Here is a 12513-nt window from a genome sequence, read left to right on the forward strand (position 1 = left end):
CTGGCTTCCTCCCATTCACTTCGCCCCAGGTGCCACGTTAAGGATCCCCAGACGCCCCCGCAGTGGGGTCTGCTCCATCTTACAGATGGGGAAACTGAGACCCCAGGGACATGAAGTCTCTCCCAAGGTCACGCAGAGGGGAAGGACTGAGCTGGGATTCCAACCCTGGTCTGCCTGCAGGTTCACACTTGAAGCAGTTTTGGCTACAGTTACTGTTTTACACCATGTATAGAGAGGAAGCTGAGGCTCAGAGAGGACAGAAATCTCCCTGGTTCACACAGCTGGTAAGAGACTTGCAGAGTCAGAGCCCAGGTGTGTCACACCCAGAGCTGTTTCTGCCAGCGCCAGCCAGAACTATCATTCATTCATTCATTCATTCCCTTATCTAGTCAACTTTTATGGAGCACCTGCTGTGGACCAGGTACTGTTGTTACAGAAATACCTTTGTTTTGAGCAGGCGGCATGTGCGTGTCTTTGCAGGGAGACCCCTGATCTTAAAAGGTCTACAATGGAATATTATTCAGCCATAAAAAGGAATGAAGTACTAATATATGTTACAACATAGATGAACTTTGAAAACGTTATGCTGAGTGAAAGAAGCCAGACACAAAAAGTCACAGTATGAGTCCATTTATATGAAGTGTTCAGAACAGACAAATACAGAGGCAGAGAGTAGATTAGTGATTACCAGGGGCTTGGGGGAGGGGGAACAGGGAGTGATTGCAAATGGGTACAGGGTTTCCTTTTAGGGTGATGGAAATGTTCTAGAACTAGATAGTGGTGATGGCTGCACAATAATGTGAGTATACTTAATGCCACTAATTGTACACTTTCAAATGGTAAATTTTATGTTCCGTGTATCTTACCACAATGAAAAATGGAAATGAAGGAGAACAAAATCTTAAAGAAATCAGCCCTCTACCCAGCTGGCCTTCTTTCCCAGGGTCTTAGTTTCTCAGCACTGAGAATGGGCTGTGCTGGTCAGAGGGTCTGTGCACTCCACCAGTGTCCTGCATCTGTGTGTGTGTGTGTGTGTGTGTGTGTGCATCTCTGAGGGTGGATTTCAGTCTGGTGGGGGGACAAACAGGGAACTAGGTGATTTCGGCAAGATTACCAAAAAGGGGGTGAGAATGAGTGAAGGATGAAGACCCCAGGGGAGCAATGTTGCCCTAGAAGGTCTGTAAGTGTCAGACTGCTGTTCGGGGGGTGGGCTAGAGGTGGCCCCAGGGGCCAAAGTGACACAATGGGGAACTATGCTCACTGTTCAACTTCTCATCCCAGAGGAGGGATGGAGGTCGGGGATCACACTGATATAAGTGTCTGCAGGTGACAGGCGGTGGGGACAGGGGTCTGGGTGACATGTGTGGGAGTTTCAGCTTGGCCTCACAAGTCCAGAGTTCAAAACTCCTCTCTGGGGAGTTCCCTGGCAGTCTAGTGATTAGGATTTGGCACTTTCACTGCTGTGGCCAGGGTTCAGTCCCTGGTTGGGGAACTGAGATCCTGCAAGCCGTGCGGCATGGCAAAACCAAACAAACAAAAAACCCCAAAAAACCAAAACCCTCTCTGCAACTCCTAACAGTGGTGTAACTCTGGGCCAGCCATTTCGTCTTTCTGTGCCTCAGTTTCCCTGTCGAAAACAAGGATAATTAAGAGTAACCACCTTACAGGGTTGCTGGGAGAATGAAATGGGAAGTAAACACACAAGCTGGGGGCTGCTATCGTGCTGCTGCCCATTTTCCAGCTGGGAAAACTGAGGCTGGGGAGACAGGACATGTGCTTGAGGTTGCAGAGTACGGGTAGGGGCCAAGTGGGAGCCCAGGTCTGTGGCTTCAGAACCAAGTTGATCCCCATCCTGACTCCCCTCACCCTTTCACTCCCCCACCCCCTGGCTCCCCTGGCTGGTGCCAGGGCTGAGCTTAGAGGGGCTGGCCTGGGGCCCGGGAGCAGGCTGTTGCTGGGGGCTTGAATGAGGCAACCTTGCCTGGGAATCTGCCGGGCTCAAAGAGCTATTTATAGGCCTGCACTGGGAATGGGCCAACCACCCCCCTCCTCCAGCCCTGAGTGCTCTCTCTGTCTCCTCTACACTGGGGCCTGGGCCAGGGGCTGCTGCGAGTGGGGGGAGGGAGCAGGGGAGGGGGCTTGTGAGCCAGAACAGGAGCAAGAAGGCAAGACCCTCCAGGACATCTGGGCATCAGGGGTGGACAGTGTCCCCCGAAGTGCTTTTCACACACCCAAGGTGACATACTGACAGGGCACATGCAACCATATTCACTCCTGTCACATACAATGTTACCGATAACCACTGATACAAAGTCATATGCCAGAGACACAATGACAGCACAGGCAGCTCATATACAACCATACTCAGCCAGGCCACATATAAGTCACACTGGCCATACACAAGTCATGTCTGCTGCACAACCAAACTCACAGCTGTGAGCCCGGCTGCACCTAGTCCCTTCACACTCAAACACACCCATTGCTGTGCACACCCACCGAAACTTAGCCTTCCTGGCAGCCACAAACAGCCCACATTTGCCCCATGTTGTTTACACCCTACTATGTTTACAGCCATGGCATTACCTACAGACAGCCAGCACCCAACCATGATCACTTGACCCCAAGTCACCAACATGGAGACAGTCCCCCCGGGGCCATGCTCACAGCACAGCCACTCATGCTCAATCCTCAGCACGGCCAGTCGGCCAGTCGTGGCCCTGTTCTCACGTGAACTCAGCTCAATCCCTTCATGCTTGGCTGACCCCTCTCATGCCTATTGTCATCTCCACTTCCCCAGGCTTCTAGGCTCCCAGGCTTGCCCCCTGCCAGGACCAACAAGTCCAGTTGGAAACAAGTGAGCATCCGTTTACTCTGAGCTGGGCCCTGTGGTACTCATGCAGGCCCCCGTGGATAAATCAGACCCGGACCTGCCCCATAGAGGGGCTGCCAGCCCAGGCGACTCCATCACCTCCACCCCCACAGATCCTCCAGGCTGGGGTCTTGGGGCAACCATTACACTTATTGCCCAGGGGGAACTGAGGCCTGAAGCAATCTGAGGGCTTTTCCCTGCCCTACTCCAGGATGACAAACTCATGGGAAGTGGGACCTGTTTTCTGCCATGAGTGTGGCTGCCTCCCCAGAGAGAGTCCCTGCTGACACATACTTGCTGTGTGACTTCAGCAAATCCCTGACCCTCTCTGAGCCTCCAAGTCCTCTCCTGAAAAATGCAGAACTCAGCTCAGTGGAGGGAACTCCAGAGTCAGACTGGGGTTTGTATCCCGGTTCCCCTCAGTGACCTTAGCCAAATGACTTCTTTGCTTCAGTTTCCCTCAGCCAACCAGAGTTACAGCTCCTGGCTCTTGTAGACCTCCCTCTGCCCCATCCCCTGGGGTGAGGGAGGAGGGAGTGCCTGGTCTCTTCTCACTAAGGCAAATGAATGGACCACTTTTTGCTGCCCTGCTGGGAGCTTAGAGTTGCTAATTCCCTGGAGAAACAGGAGGCTCTTTCATGACCAGGCACCGGTGGGGTGAGGAGGCGGGAAGAGGGTACGAAGCTGGCTTTATCCCACTGGGCAAGGTGGCTCCATGCCAAGACCAGGAGTGGCAAGGGGGGCCCTGGGGCCATGCATATCCTTCCTGGGGAACCTTGGCTGCCAAGTGGCTGAGTGGCCGTATCCTCAGCTGTAAAATGGGAGTGACAGAGACCAGCACAGCAGATTTAATGATCCTGTGGATGGAGACAAACGTGGCTTCAAGTTAAACACAGGGTAGGCGCTCAACAAATGTCAGCCACTGTTGTTATGTGTCAGCCTGAAGAGCCCATTGAATTCTCCAGCAGTCCTATAGATTTCCCTCCATTTCACAGATGAGGAAACTGAGGCTCAGAGAGGTCAACATATTTGTCCAAGATCACACAGCCAATGACTGAGTGGCCCAAGCAGGATTTGAACAGGATCTGGGCCCTCCAGGGTCCATGCTCTTCCTAAATTCCTCTAGGGGTAGGGAGGTGTTTTTTGACACCCCAGCCCCGGCCCTGAGACCAGCAGAGCCAGGTCTGGATGGCACCAGGCCATGACTGAATGCAGGAAGTCCTGGCAGGCAGGGGTTGATGGGGCGGCCCTTCCGCTGGTGTCCCAGTTTCCCAGCCAGCCTCCACTCCTGGTGTGGACTTGGGCAGACACTAGTAGGACGCCGGGAGGACCATTCCCCTAGCCCTTGAAGAAAGGGACTGGATCCCAGACCATTCAGTTAAAGCCAGGAACTGCAGCCTCCTGCCAATGGCTGCTCTGTCTCAGAACCCTCCATTCATGCAGATTGGACGGGTGTACTGCCCTTTCTCAAACACCTTCTGTGACTGCTTTAGGTCCAGCAGGATCTGGCTCCACATATTTTATTCAAATTCATGGTCTTTCATCCAACTAGGCCTTTGCTTATGCTGTTCACCCTGTCTGCCCACCCCGCCCCCCTATTTTTCTCACCCTGGTGAATTCCTGCCCACCCATTAAAGCGCAGGACAATATCCCCTCTCCCAGGAAGCCCTCCCTACAGGTAGACCCCCTGCTTCCCTAGCCCTATCTCTCCCCCTGGCTCAGCCCTGGCCCCATGGGGCTGGGAGTGTATGTGTCTAGTTCTGTCTTCCCCACATTGGGAGATCTTCAGATATGGGGCTGGAACTGAGGCCTCTCACAGTCCTCAGAATCACTCAGCACAGGGCTGGGCAGTAGGGAGTGGCAGTTGTTTAGTGAATCAGAGAACCAAACCTTTAGCAGTGTATCTGAGGCTTTGTATAATCCGGTTTGGTAAACTCCTCTTCATTCTTCAAAACCCACCTCACATTACCCCTCCTCCAAGAAGCCTGTCCCAGGCAGCATTTACTGAGAAGACAGATTTGGAAACCGGGCCTCCTGTGTCCCAGTGGGGACACGCGAGGCTGATAAAGGCTCCCAGTACAGTACTCGCACCATCGTAGCCTCTTCCTCAGCTCTTCCTTTGGCCTCTGGGAGGCAGTGAAATGCAAGGGTTCCCAGGCGGCAACTGCAATCAGGGAATGAATTCGGCCGACTTCATTCTGCCGGTAGGAAGACATCATTATAAGAAGGCTCTCGGACACCAAAACTAGGGCTCTATACCCGCGGGCACCAAAGGACAGCTCCCCGCACACAGTAGGCACACAATTGCTTTAGATGCCTGCCTTTTTCCTCCAGCTCCGAGAGATAGGCAATCACTGGCCCAGGACCTTTTAAGAGGCAGGCGCTGAGGGGGCGGGGCTCAAACTAAACCGCGCCCCGGGAGCGGGGGCTGGGCGAGCCTGAGGCACTCTGCGCCTGCGCGGCGTTCACGCGATTCCGGGTACTGATGTTGGTTTTCCAAGCTGTTTGCAGAGAAACTGAGGCACCGAGAGGGAGCGACTGCTCTCGAAACCCACAGGAAACCCGTTTCCCTTCCTTGGACCCACTGTGAAAGGCTTGGCCTCGGGTCATCGGCAGTGTCCCCGAAACTCCAAATTTTTCTGGCAAGGGGGTGGTCAAGGCGACATTTAGGACTGGAGTGACGGAGCAGTGACTGTTCTTGTGCCGTGCTACAGGTGAGGACGTGAAGACTCTGAGACTCTGAGCGTGAACAAGGTCGGGCTTTGGCGGCCGGGACTTGAACACTGACTGAGCCCAGCTCTGAGTCCTGCGAGGCCTTGTGGAACCGAGATGACCCACTCTTTGGTTTGTCCAGAGACAGTGAGCAGGTGAGAGCCCCGGGCGGGGGTGGGGTGTGAATGGCGGCGGGCAGTAGAGGACGGGGCCGTTGGCCTGGGATTTAGTCCCTCCGTAGTGGACAGAAATGGGGGAACCGGTGGCGAGGGAGGGGTGGGCCCGGTAGTGGGCGGGCCCTCGCCGCAGGGCTCAGCACCTCTCCACGCGCCGATTCTGGTTGCCTCTAGGGTGAGTTCGGTGCTGAATCGTAACACTCGGCAGTTTGGAAAGAAGCACCTGTTCGACCAGGATGAGGAGACCTGCTGGAACTCGGACCAGGTGAGGCACCCTCTCCCTGGATCCTCCACCCCTAGTGTGAATCAGAATCAGGGGTCTAGGGCGCCCTGAGAATTTGGGTGCACCCCAGCTAGGCAGTTAGGTTGGCCAGGGAGGGAACCCGTGCTCACTGTGCTCCCCACCCACCATGGACTCTGAATGAGAGGCACAGCAGGGCTCTGAGTCTGGAGTGACCGTGGACCTCTATTTCTCTGCTTCCAGGGCCCCTCCCAGTGGGTAATACTGGAGTTTCCCCAGCGCATCTGTGTCTCCCAGCTGCAGATCCAGTTCCAGGGGGGCTTTTCCAGTCGCCAGGGCCGCCTAGAAGGTACTGGAAGGCCCTGGAAGATGGGGGATTAGAGAGGGTACGCTGGCCTCACTGCTCCTTTCTCTGCTGCAGGTTCTCAGGGGAGTGAGGCGCTTAGCAAGATTGTGGACTTTTATCCTGAGGACAACAACTCGCTTCAGATATCCTGCCCCAGCCTCTGGGTGGGGTGGTCTGTGCATCTGAAAGCTGTGGGCCCTGGCGTGTGACCTCGAGCAACTGGCCTCTGGGTCTCCACTGCTTCACCTGTAAAATGGGCTGATGATAATCTGTTCTGTGTGAGAGTTTCAGAGGGACCCACAGTGTGCTGGGTCACCCAGCACATTTGTAGTACCTGAGCTGGGGCTGGTGGGTGGGAAAAGATAAGGCATCTGTTTCCCTTGACTGCCCTGCTTACACTTTCCCTGTGCCATCTGCTGAGGTGGACCGGCTGAAAGTGACATTTGAGGACGCCACTGATTTCTTTGGCCGAGTGGTCATCTACCACCTGCGGGTGCTAGGGGAGAAGAAGGTGTGAGGCCACTGGGTGGCTGCCTCCTCCAGGACGTCCTCCGGGAAGCACAGTGAAGTCCTTCAAGTTCTGCACAGAAGGTTTATTGGTTCCTCTTGGAAAGGGCCCCCCCCCCCCCACCGTCTGTCCAGGAGCTGCCTTTGAAGCCAGTTCTGGGTTCCCCCAGCTCTGGGTTGACCATTTTGTTCCCTGAGTGTCTGAGTCCCTGGCAGACAGCGTTCACTCAGGGGTGGCGGGCACCAGGTTGCTCTGGAAGAGTTTAAGGATGTGGTTCTCGATCACCTGTTGCACTGGAAACAGAACAGGGAAAAGGTGGGCCATGAACTGAACAGCGGCTGCAGAGGCACAGGCCAACCTGTACCTTCCCCTCAGGGTAAGAACAGGGGCCTCAGCCCTGGGACCTGGATGGAGGACCCATTTCATACACAGGGAAATCCAAGCCCTTGCCAGAGCACAGCTGGGAAGACAGAGGCCCCCCTCATAGGAACCTCTATTTCCCCTAAGTTTGTAAAAATGCATTTTTGGAGGCTTTTCAGAATTATAAAAATATTCCTTACCAAACAAAATGGTCAAGTTGGAACTTTTATGAAAAGATGAGAGGGACTGTGAGGAATTACTTGTCTCAAATGGAATAAAACTCCTTCAAGGAAGGAGTGGGATATTTCCCACACACCCCCACATGACCCCAGGGGGTCAGTTCTGTTAGGATCCCCCCATTTTCTGAAGTGGGGAGTCAAACTGGGGTCTGCCTACAGCCCCTACTCACACCCACCTCTTGCCGTGGAGGGGGCTGGGCTCCATGGCCATGTGAACTGTGGCCTTCCTGGTATCCTCACCCTGCCAGGGCCTCCTTTGGGCCTCTCAGTGCCTACATGTCCCCCCATTATGGCCCCTGTCACTAGCCCCGTGTGCCTCGGGCTGACCTTTCCTATATCCCAGGGCCACGGCGAGGTCCATTGGGGTGTAGCCAGAGTCTGCCTCAGTGGTGAGATCAGCTCCTCGGGCTGCAAAGCAGAGCAGACACTGCAGAGAGGGCTGGGCCTGGGGACCAGGAGCCCGGGTGGGGCACGGAGACTCGGGAGGTCCAGTGACTACCCACTGTGCAGCCACAGGTCTCCTGGTTGCTGTGTGGTCTTGGACAAGAGCCTGACCTCTCTGATGAATGTGGCCAATAGAATCTCCACCTCCAGGGTCTCTGAGGCACGCAGGGTGTGGGTTCTCAACCCAGTCAGCCAGACCCCTGTGCTATTCCTGCCACCTCCTGTCCCCACATCAATCCTCTGGGCAAAGCAGGCAGCAACCACCCATCCCAAGAGCTGTTCAAGAAGAGCTCAGACCCTTCCCTGGCCCTCAGGATTCCTGCAGAGCCAGATGGGGCTCTAGGGCCCCTCAGGCTAGCCTCTACTCCTACTCACCCAGCAAGGCCTCCACGCACTTCACATGGTTCCCACGCACGGCGTACAAAAGTGGTGTCCCTCCATTCTGTCAGGGACAGGGGTAGGGGGCAAGCAACACTATCTTTTCGAGATTCTCACGACACCCCACACCCACCAATTTAACATGGTTCCTCCTTCTGCTTGTCACTTGGCCCACCTAGCTTCTCCTTTGGGTCTCAGCTTAGATGCCCCTTCTTCCAGGAAGCCCATCCTGACTTCCCTTGGCTCTACAGGCAGCCTCTAGGCTCTTGCAGCTAGCTGTCTGTGTATCTGCCAACATAGTGTTATTCACTATACCTGAGCTGTTTATGTGTCAGCTAACCCCGCCCCCCCCCCCCAAAACTGGGAGCTCTATTAGGCTTGGGGATGGGTCTGTCTTGCGTTCTTAGCACCCAGAGCCAGCCTGGTACCGTGTGAGGTGCCCAGGGCCAGTGGGTGGCGCCTTACCCAGTCATAGATGTTGATGTCCACGTCGCGCTCCAGCAGCAGCCCCACAATGTCTGTGTAGCCACCCGTGCTGGCCAGTGACAGGGCACTCTCCCGCTCCTTAGCTAGGATGTGGGGGTCGGCACCCTGGGGGGAACAGAGGGGGACAGTGACAGAAGGGGGGGCAAGAGGAGGGGTGGGTGCATCCCCTGCAATCTTGGGGTCCCCATGTTAGCTCCATCTTACAGACACAGCACCAGCAGACTCAGCTGAGACCCTGGCCCGCCCTCGAGTCCCCACGAAGCCCCCAGCCGGGCTGGGACGCACCCACTCAAGCAAGAAGCGGACGGTCTCGATCTCTCCAAAGGCGGAGGCCCAGATGAGGGGGGTGAAGCCTCGCTCGTCCGGCTTGTTGATGAGGTTGTCTCCTGGCAGGAGGGGGGTGGTACCACTGGGATGCACCCTTGCCCACTCTCCCCAGTGCTGCGGAATTGGGGGCGGGGCAGGCAGCTGGGGTCAGATGTGGGGCGGGGAAGCACACATGTGGATGCACACACGGACATGCTCAGACACACGTACAGACATAGGTACACATGTGGAGACTCAGGTCATGTCAGCAGCCACATGCACACACCAGCATGTGAGGTCACACAGGCATGGTCACACCAGCACACGAGCGTGGGCACACACCTTTCCTCAGATGCTCCTTCAGTTGGCTCAGCTCCCCCTGGGCCGCGAGCTGGTGGATGGACAGGGCTGGGGGGCAGAGAGAGGTAAGAGTCCTCACCTGTCCCATCTGAGCTCCATGCCCCAGTTTATTCCTTGTCCAAAGTTGCTCCTCTTAGCCCCTGCCAGCCCGCTACTTCTCTCCCCCTTGGGGACCTGGGTCCCACTCACAGTCCAAGGTGGCCGGCAGGGCTGATACCTCATTCCCCCGCTGCCGGTTGGTGAGGGTCGTGGAGTGCTTTAGGGAGCTGCCTGCTGGGAGAGAGAGAAAGGGCCTCAGTTTCCCCTCATTCCCCAGTATGTCTTGGGCTTCAGACCAGACCCTGGGGGCTTGGAACTACCAGAGACAGTGCCTGGCTCCACTATTCACTCACTCCATCCTCCCAGATACCCAGGGTGTGGATTTCTCCTCCGCAACTGGCAAGGTTCTGCACAAATGAGACAGTCCCTGCCCTCAAGGGGCCCATGGACAAGTTGGGGAGTCAGACAGAAATGGAGAAATAGAATGAGAGCTTAAGTTGAAATACGTGTTCAGGAGAAATGAAAAGTAGGTGGGAGGGGGTGGAAAGAACGGAGGGCAGAGAGTGAGTCCCTTTTAAAGCAAATGGTCAGGGAGGGTCACTCCAAGGAGGTAACACCAACTGAGAGCTTGGCCAGTCGAAGAAACCTGGAGAGAAGTGTGGGAAGAGCATTTCACACAGGGAATGGTAGGGACAAAGGCCTCAGGGCGACTGAGTTAGACATGTTCAAGGATTCCAGTCAAAAGAAACCCTTGGGTCCTTGATAAGTCAAACAGAATTATCATCTGACCCAGCAATTCCACTCCTAGGTATCTACCCCAAAGAGTTGAAATCATGTGTTCAGAGAAAAACTTGTACACGCATGTTCACAACAGCACTATTCAGTCACTAAAAGGGGAACAACCCAAATGTCCATCAATGCATAAGTGAATAAACTAAATGTGGTCCAGCCATACTGTGGAATATCATTCAGCTATAAAAGAGATGAAGCACTGACACACCATACAATGTGGATGAACCCTGAAAACATCTTGCTGAGTGAAAGGAGCCAGAACGGGAAGGGCCACATGTTGTATGAACCCATTTATATGAAATGTCCGGAACAGGCAAATCCATAGAAACAGAAAGCAGATTTTTGCTTCCCAAGGGCTGGAGGAAGGGAATGGGGAGTGACTGCTAATGGGTCTGGGGTTTCCTTTGGGGGGGATGGAAATGTTCTAGAACTACATAGAGGTGGAAGTTATACACCATTGTGAATGTACTTAACTGCCACTGAATTGTAAGCAATTCTGGTTAAAATGGTAACTTTTATGTTACGTGAATTTTACCACAATTTTAAAAAATAATAATAAGCAACCCCTCACAGGGTGGAGATGGAAGACACATTCAAGGACACAAAGACATAAGTCCCATCTTGGGCCTGACATTCCACCATTTTTGCATCCCAGAAGCAGGAGTCCAGGGTAAGTATCCTACCTTGAGGTGAGGAGGTACCAGCATCTGGTTCAGGATTCCCAGGCTCCGGGGTGCAAGGGAAGAGACTGAGGACCACAGTGTCTGAGCCGTCAGGGGCCTCACCCCTGGGGTCTTCGGGGTCCCCAAATTCTGGGGTAGAAGGCTGCTGGGTCAGGCTGAGATCCTCTGCAGGCTGGGTGGGCTCCATTGGGAAGCTGGTGGAAAGGCCAAACAGGGAGAGATGGCAATAATTATTGACAACTCATTAAATAGGCACTGACTGCATACCCGGCCTCACACAGTGAGGGTGGGTAAACTAAGACTCAGCCAGGAAATTAAGACCAGAGTCCAACTGCTTCTCAGGCCCACTCCTCCCCAACACCAGAGCACATACAATAATGCATTGCTTAAAAGCCCTGGCTCTGGGGTCAGCCATCTGGGTTTGAATCCCTCCACTTATAGGCTGTGAAAACTTGGGCACATTACTTAATTTCTCTAAGCCTCAGTGTCTTCATTAATAAAATGGGGGAAAGGAGGACTAAAAAAAATCATGTCTGTAAATATCTAAGCAGGAGGCCTGATACACGGGCAGATCTTAAACGTCCACTGAGTTTTTTTTTTTCTGGGGGGGGGGGGGAATCCCTAGAATGAGTTAGGGCTCAACAAAGATGTGATTGGTTGCATCCCACCCGCCCCTCCCAAGTCAATCCAGGAGGTCCACTCACCTCCAACGAGCCTCCTCTGTCACTCCACGCCGCAAGCCCGGGTCCCCCCAAACTTGGGGGCCCAACTCACAAACTTTTCTCTTCCAATTGATGTAATGGGTAGCAAAATGGAGCCTGGACCCTCTGCACCCTGGCTTCTTCTGCCGGGACAGAGAGCAACTTGATACGCGACCGCTACCCACACCGCAGAGTGCCTCCACTGCGCCTGCGCGCCCCCGCCCCCCGAAAGTGCGGAAGGGCTGGAGCTGTAGGAGCTGTTTCTGGCCCTTTAAGGCTTGGGGGAGGGGCGCGGCTTCCGCTGGGGCAAGAGCTATGCAATTGCGCCTGCGCTTTCTCGTACCCGCCGCTCGGGAGGGAGCCTAGTAGGAACGGGAGGGATGGGCGGGGCCTCAGAGGGCTCTCAAGAGTTCACTGACCTTGTCCTCCCTCACCCTCAACACCACCCACAGGTTTTTCCCAGACGGAGCCAATCGGCTCCACCTTCGGACAGACGGCGTCCCCGCCCATAACAATGTCTCCTGTGCGGTCCTGGGGGCTCAGGAGTATGTGCAGGGATTTTGTGGCAGCAGAGGGGTACAAGAAGGGAGTTTATACGGCCCGAAGTGGGCAGTGTGTGGAGTATTCCCCCAATTTGCCCCCGGAAAAGGGGTTCGGTAAAGGAGGGCGCCCTTCCCACTCCCCCGCCTGAGCGTCCCTCCTGGAGCTTCAAGGGGTTTCCGGCCCCTCTTCACCCACCTGCCGATTGCCTCTTTCCCCAGTCTCTAACTCACGGCCCTTCTCCTGTCTGGGTAGACTAAAGATCGAGGCGGGCAGGCCAATGAGTATCGGAACTGGAGAAATGCGGTGCCCCAGTTTCCCAGGGATGGTTTA

At 54.9% G+C, this 12513-nt stretch overlaps 2 protein-coding genes across 4 annotated transcripts; one reads left to right on the forward strand and one right to left on the reverse strand.

Annotated features, from left to right (window-relative positions):
* Window positions 1–5315: 5315 nt before the first annotated feature.
* On the forward strand, window positions 5316–6883 carry NR2C2AP (nuclear receptor 2C2 associated protein). Its single transcript, XM_007195431.2, has 5 exons — window positions 5316–5736; window positions 5932–6022; window positions 6242–6347; window positions 6420–6487; window positions 6742–6883. Exons 1-5 carry the CDS (start codon window positions 5699–5701, stop codon window positions 6859–6861), a joined length of 423 nt encoding a protein of 140 aa, XP_007195493.1. The 5' UTR covers window positions 5316–5698; the 3' UTR covers window positions 6862–6883.
* A 33-nt stretch (window positions 6884–6916) lies between these two features.
* On the reverse strand, window positions 6917–12487 carry RFXANK (regulatory factor X associated ankyrin containing protein). 3 transcript variants are annotated; one of them, XM_007195429.3, is made up of 10 exons: window positions 12379–12487; window positions 11644–11783; window positions 10940–11133; window positions 9615–9698; window positions 9408–9473; window positions 9045–9145; window positions 8739–8864; window positions 8271–8337; window positions 7779–7859; window positions 6917–7145 (listed from the first exon to the last, which is right to left on the reverse strand). In XM_007195429.3, the coding sequence occupies exons 3-10, from the start codon at window positions 11124–11126 to the stop codon at window positions 7075–7077; spliced, it is 783 nt and encodes a 260-aa protein (XP_007195491.1). In that variant the 5' UTR covers window positions 11127–11133; window positions 11644–11783; window positions 12379–12487; the 3' UTR covers window positions 6917–7074. The 3 variants fall into 3 exon arrangements, with proteins under 3 accessions (XP_007195491.1, XP_007195492.1, XP_028017982.1); XM_007195430.3 differs by lacking the exon at window positions 12379–12487 and having other exon boundaries at window positions 9615–9695; window positions 11644–11868; XM_028162181.2 differs by lacking the exons at window positions 7779–7859; window positions 12379–12487 and having other exon boundaries at window positions 11644–11867.
* Window positions 12488–12513: the final 26 nt, after the last annotated feature.

The sequence above is a fragment of the Balaenoptera acutorostrata genome, chromosome 2, assembly GCF_949987535.1.
Source record: "Balaenoptera acutorostrata chromosome 2, mBalAcu1.1, whole genome shotgun sequence".
Taxonomy (NCBI): Eukaryota; Metazoa; Chordata; class Mammalia; order Artiodactyla; family Balaenopteridae; genus Balaenoptera; species Balaenoptera acutorostrata.

Coding starts and splice junctions, on each gene's coding strand:
- NR2C2AP (XM_007195431.2), top strand. CDS start 5,699: ATGACCCACTCTTTGGTTTGTCCAGAGACAGTGAGCAG. Junction 6,023..6,241: donor CCTGCTGGAACTCGGACCAG/GTGAGGCACCCT, acceptor CTCTGCTTCCAG/GGCCCCTCCCAGTGGGTAAT. Junction 6,348..6,419: donor TCGCCAGGGCCGCCTAGAAG/GTACTGGAAGGC, acceptor TCTCTGCTGCAG/GTTCTCAGGGGAGTGAGGCG.
- RFXANK (XM_007195429.3), bottom strand. CDS start 11,126: ATGGAGCCCACCCAGCCTGCAGAGGATCTCAGCCTGACCCAGCAGCCT. Junction 9,146..9,407: donor GAAGGAGCATCTGAGGAAAG/GTGTGTGCCCAC, acceptor CCCTCCTGCCAG/GAGACAACCTCATCAACAAG. Junction 8,865..9,044: donor TCCGCTTCTTGCTTGAGTGG/GTGCGTCCCAGC, acceptor TGTTCCCCCCAG/GGTGCCGACCCCCACATCCT.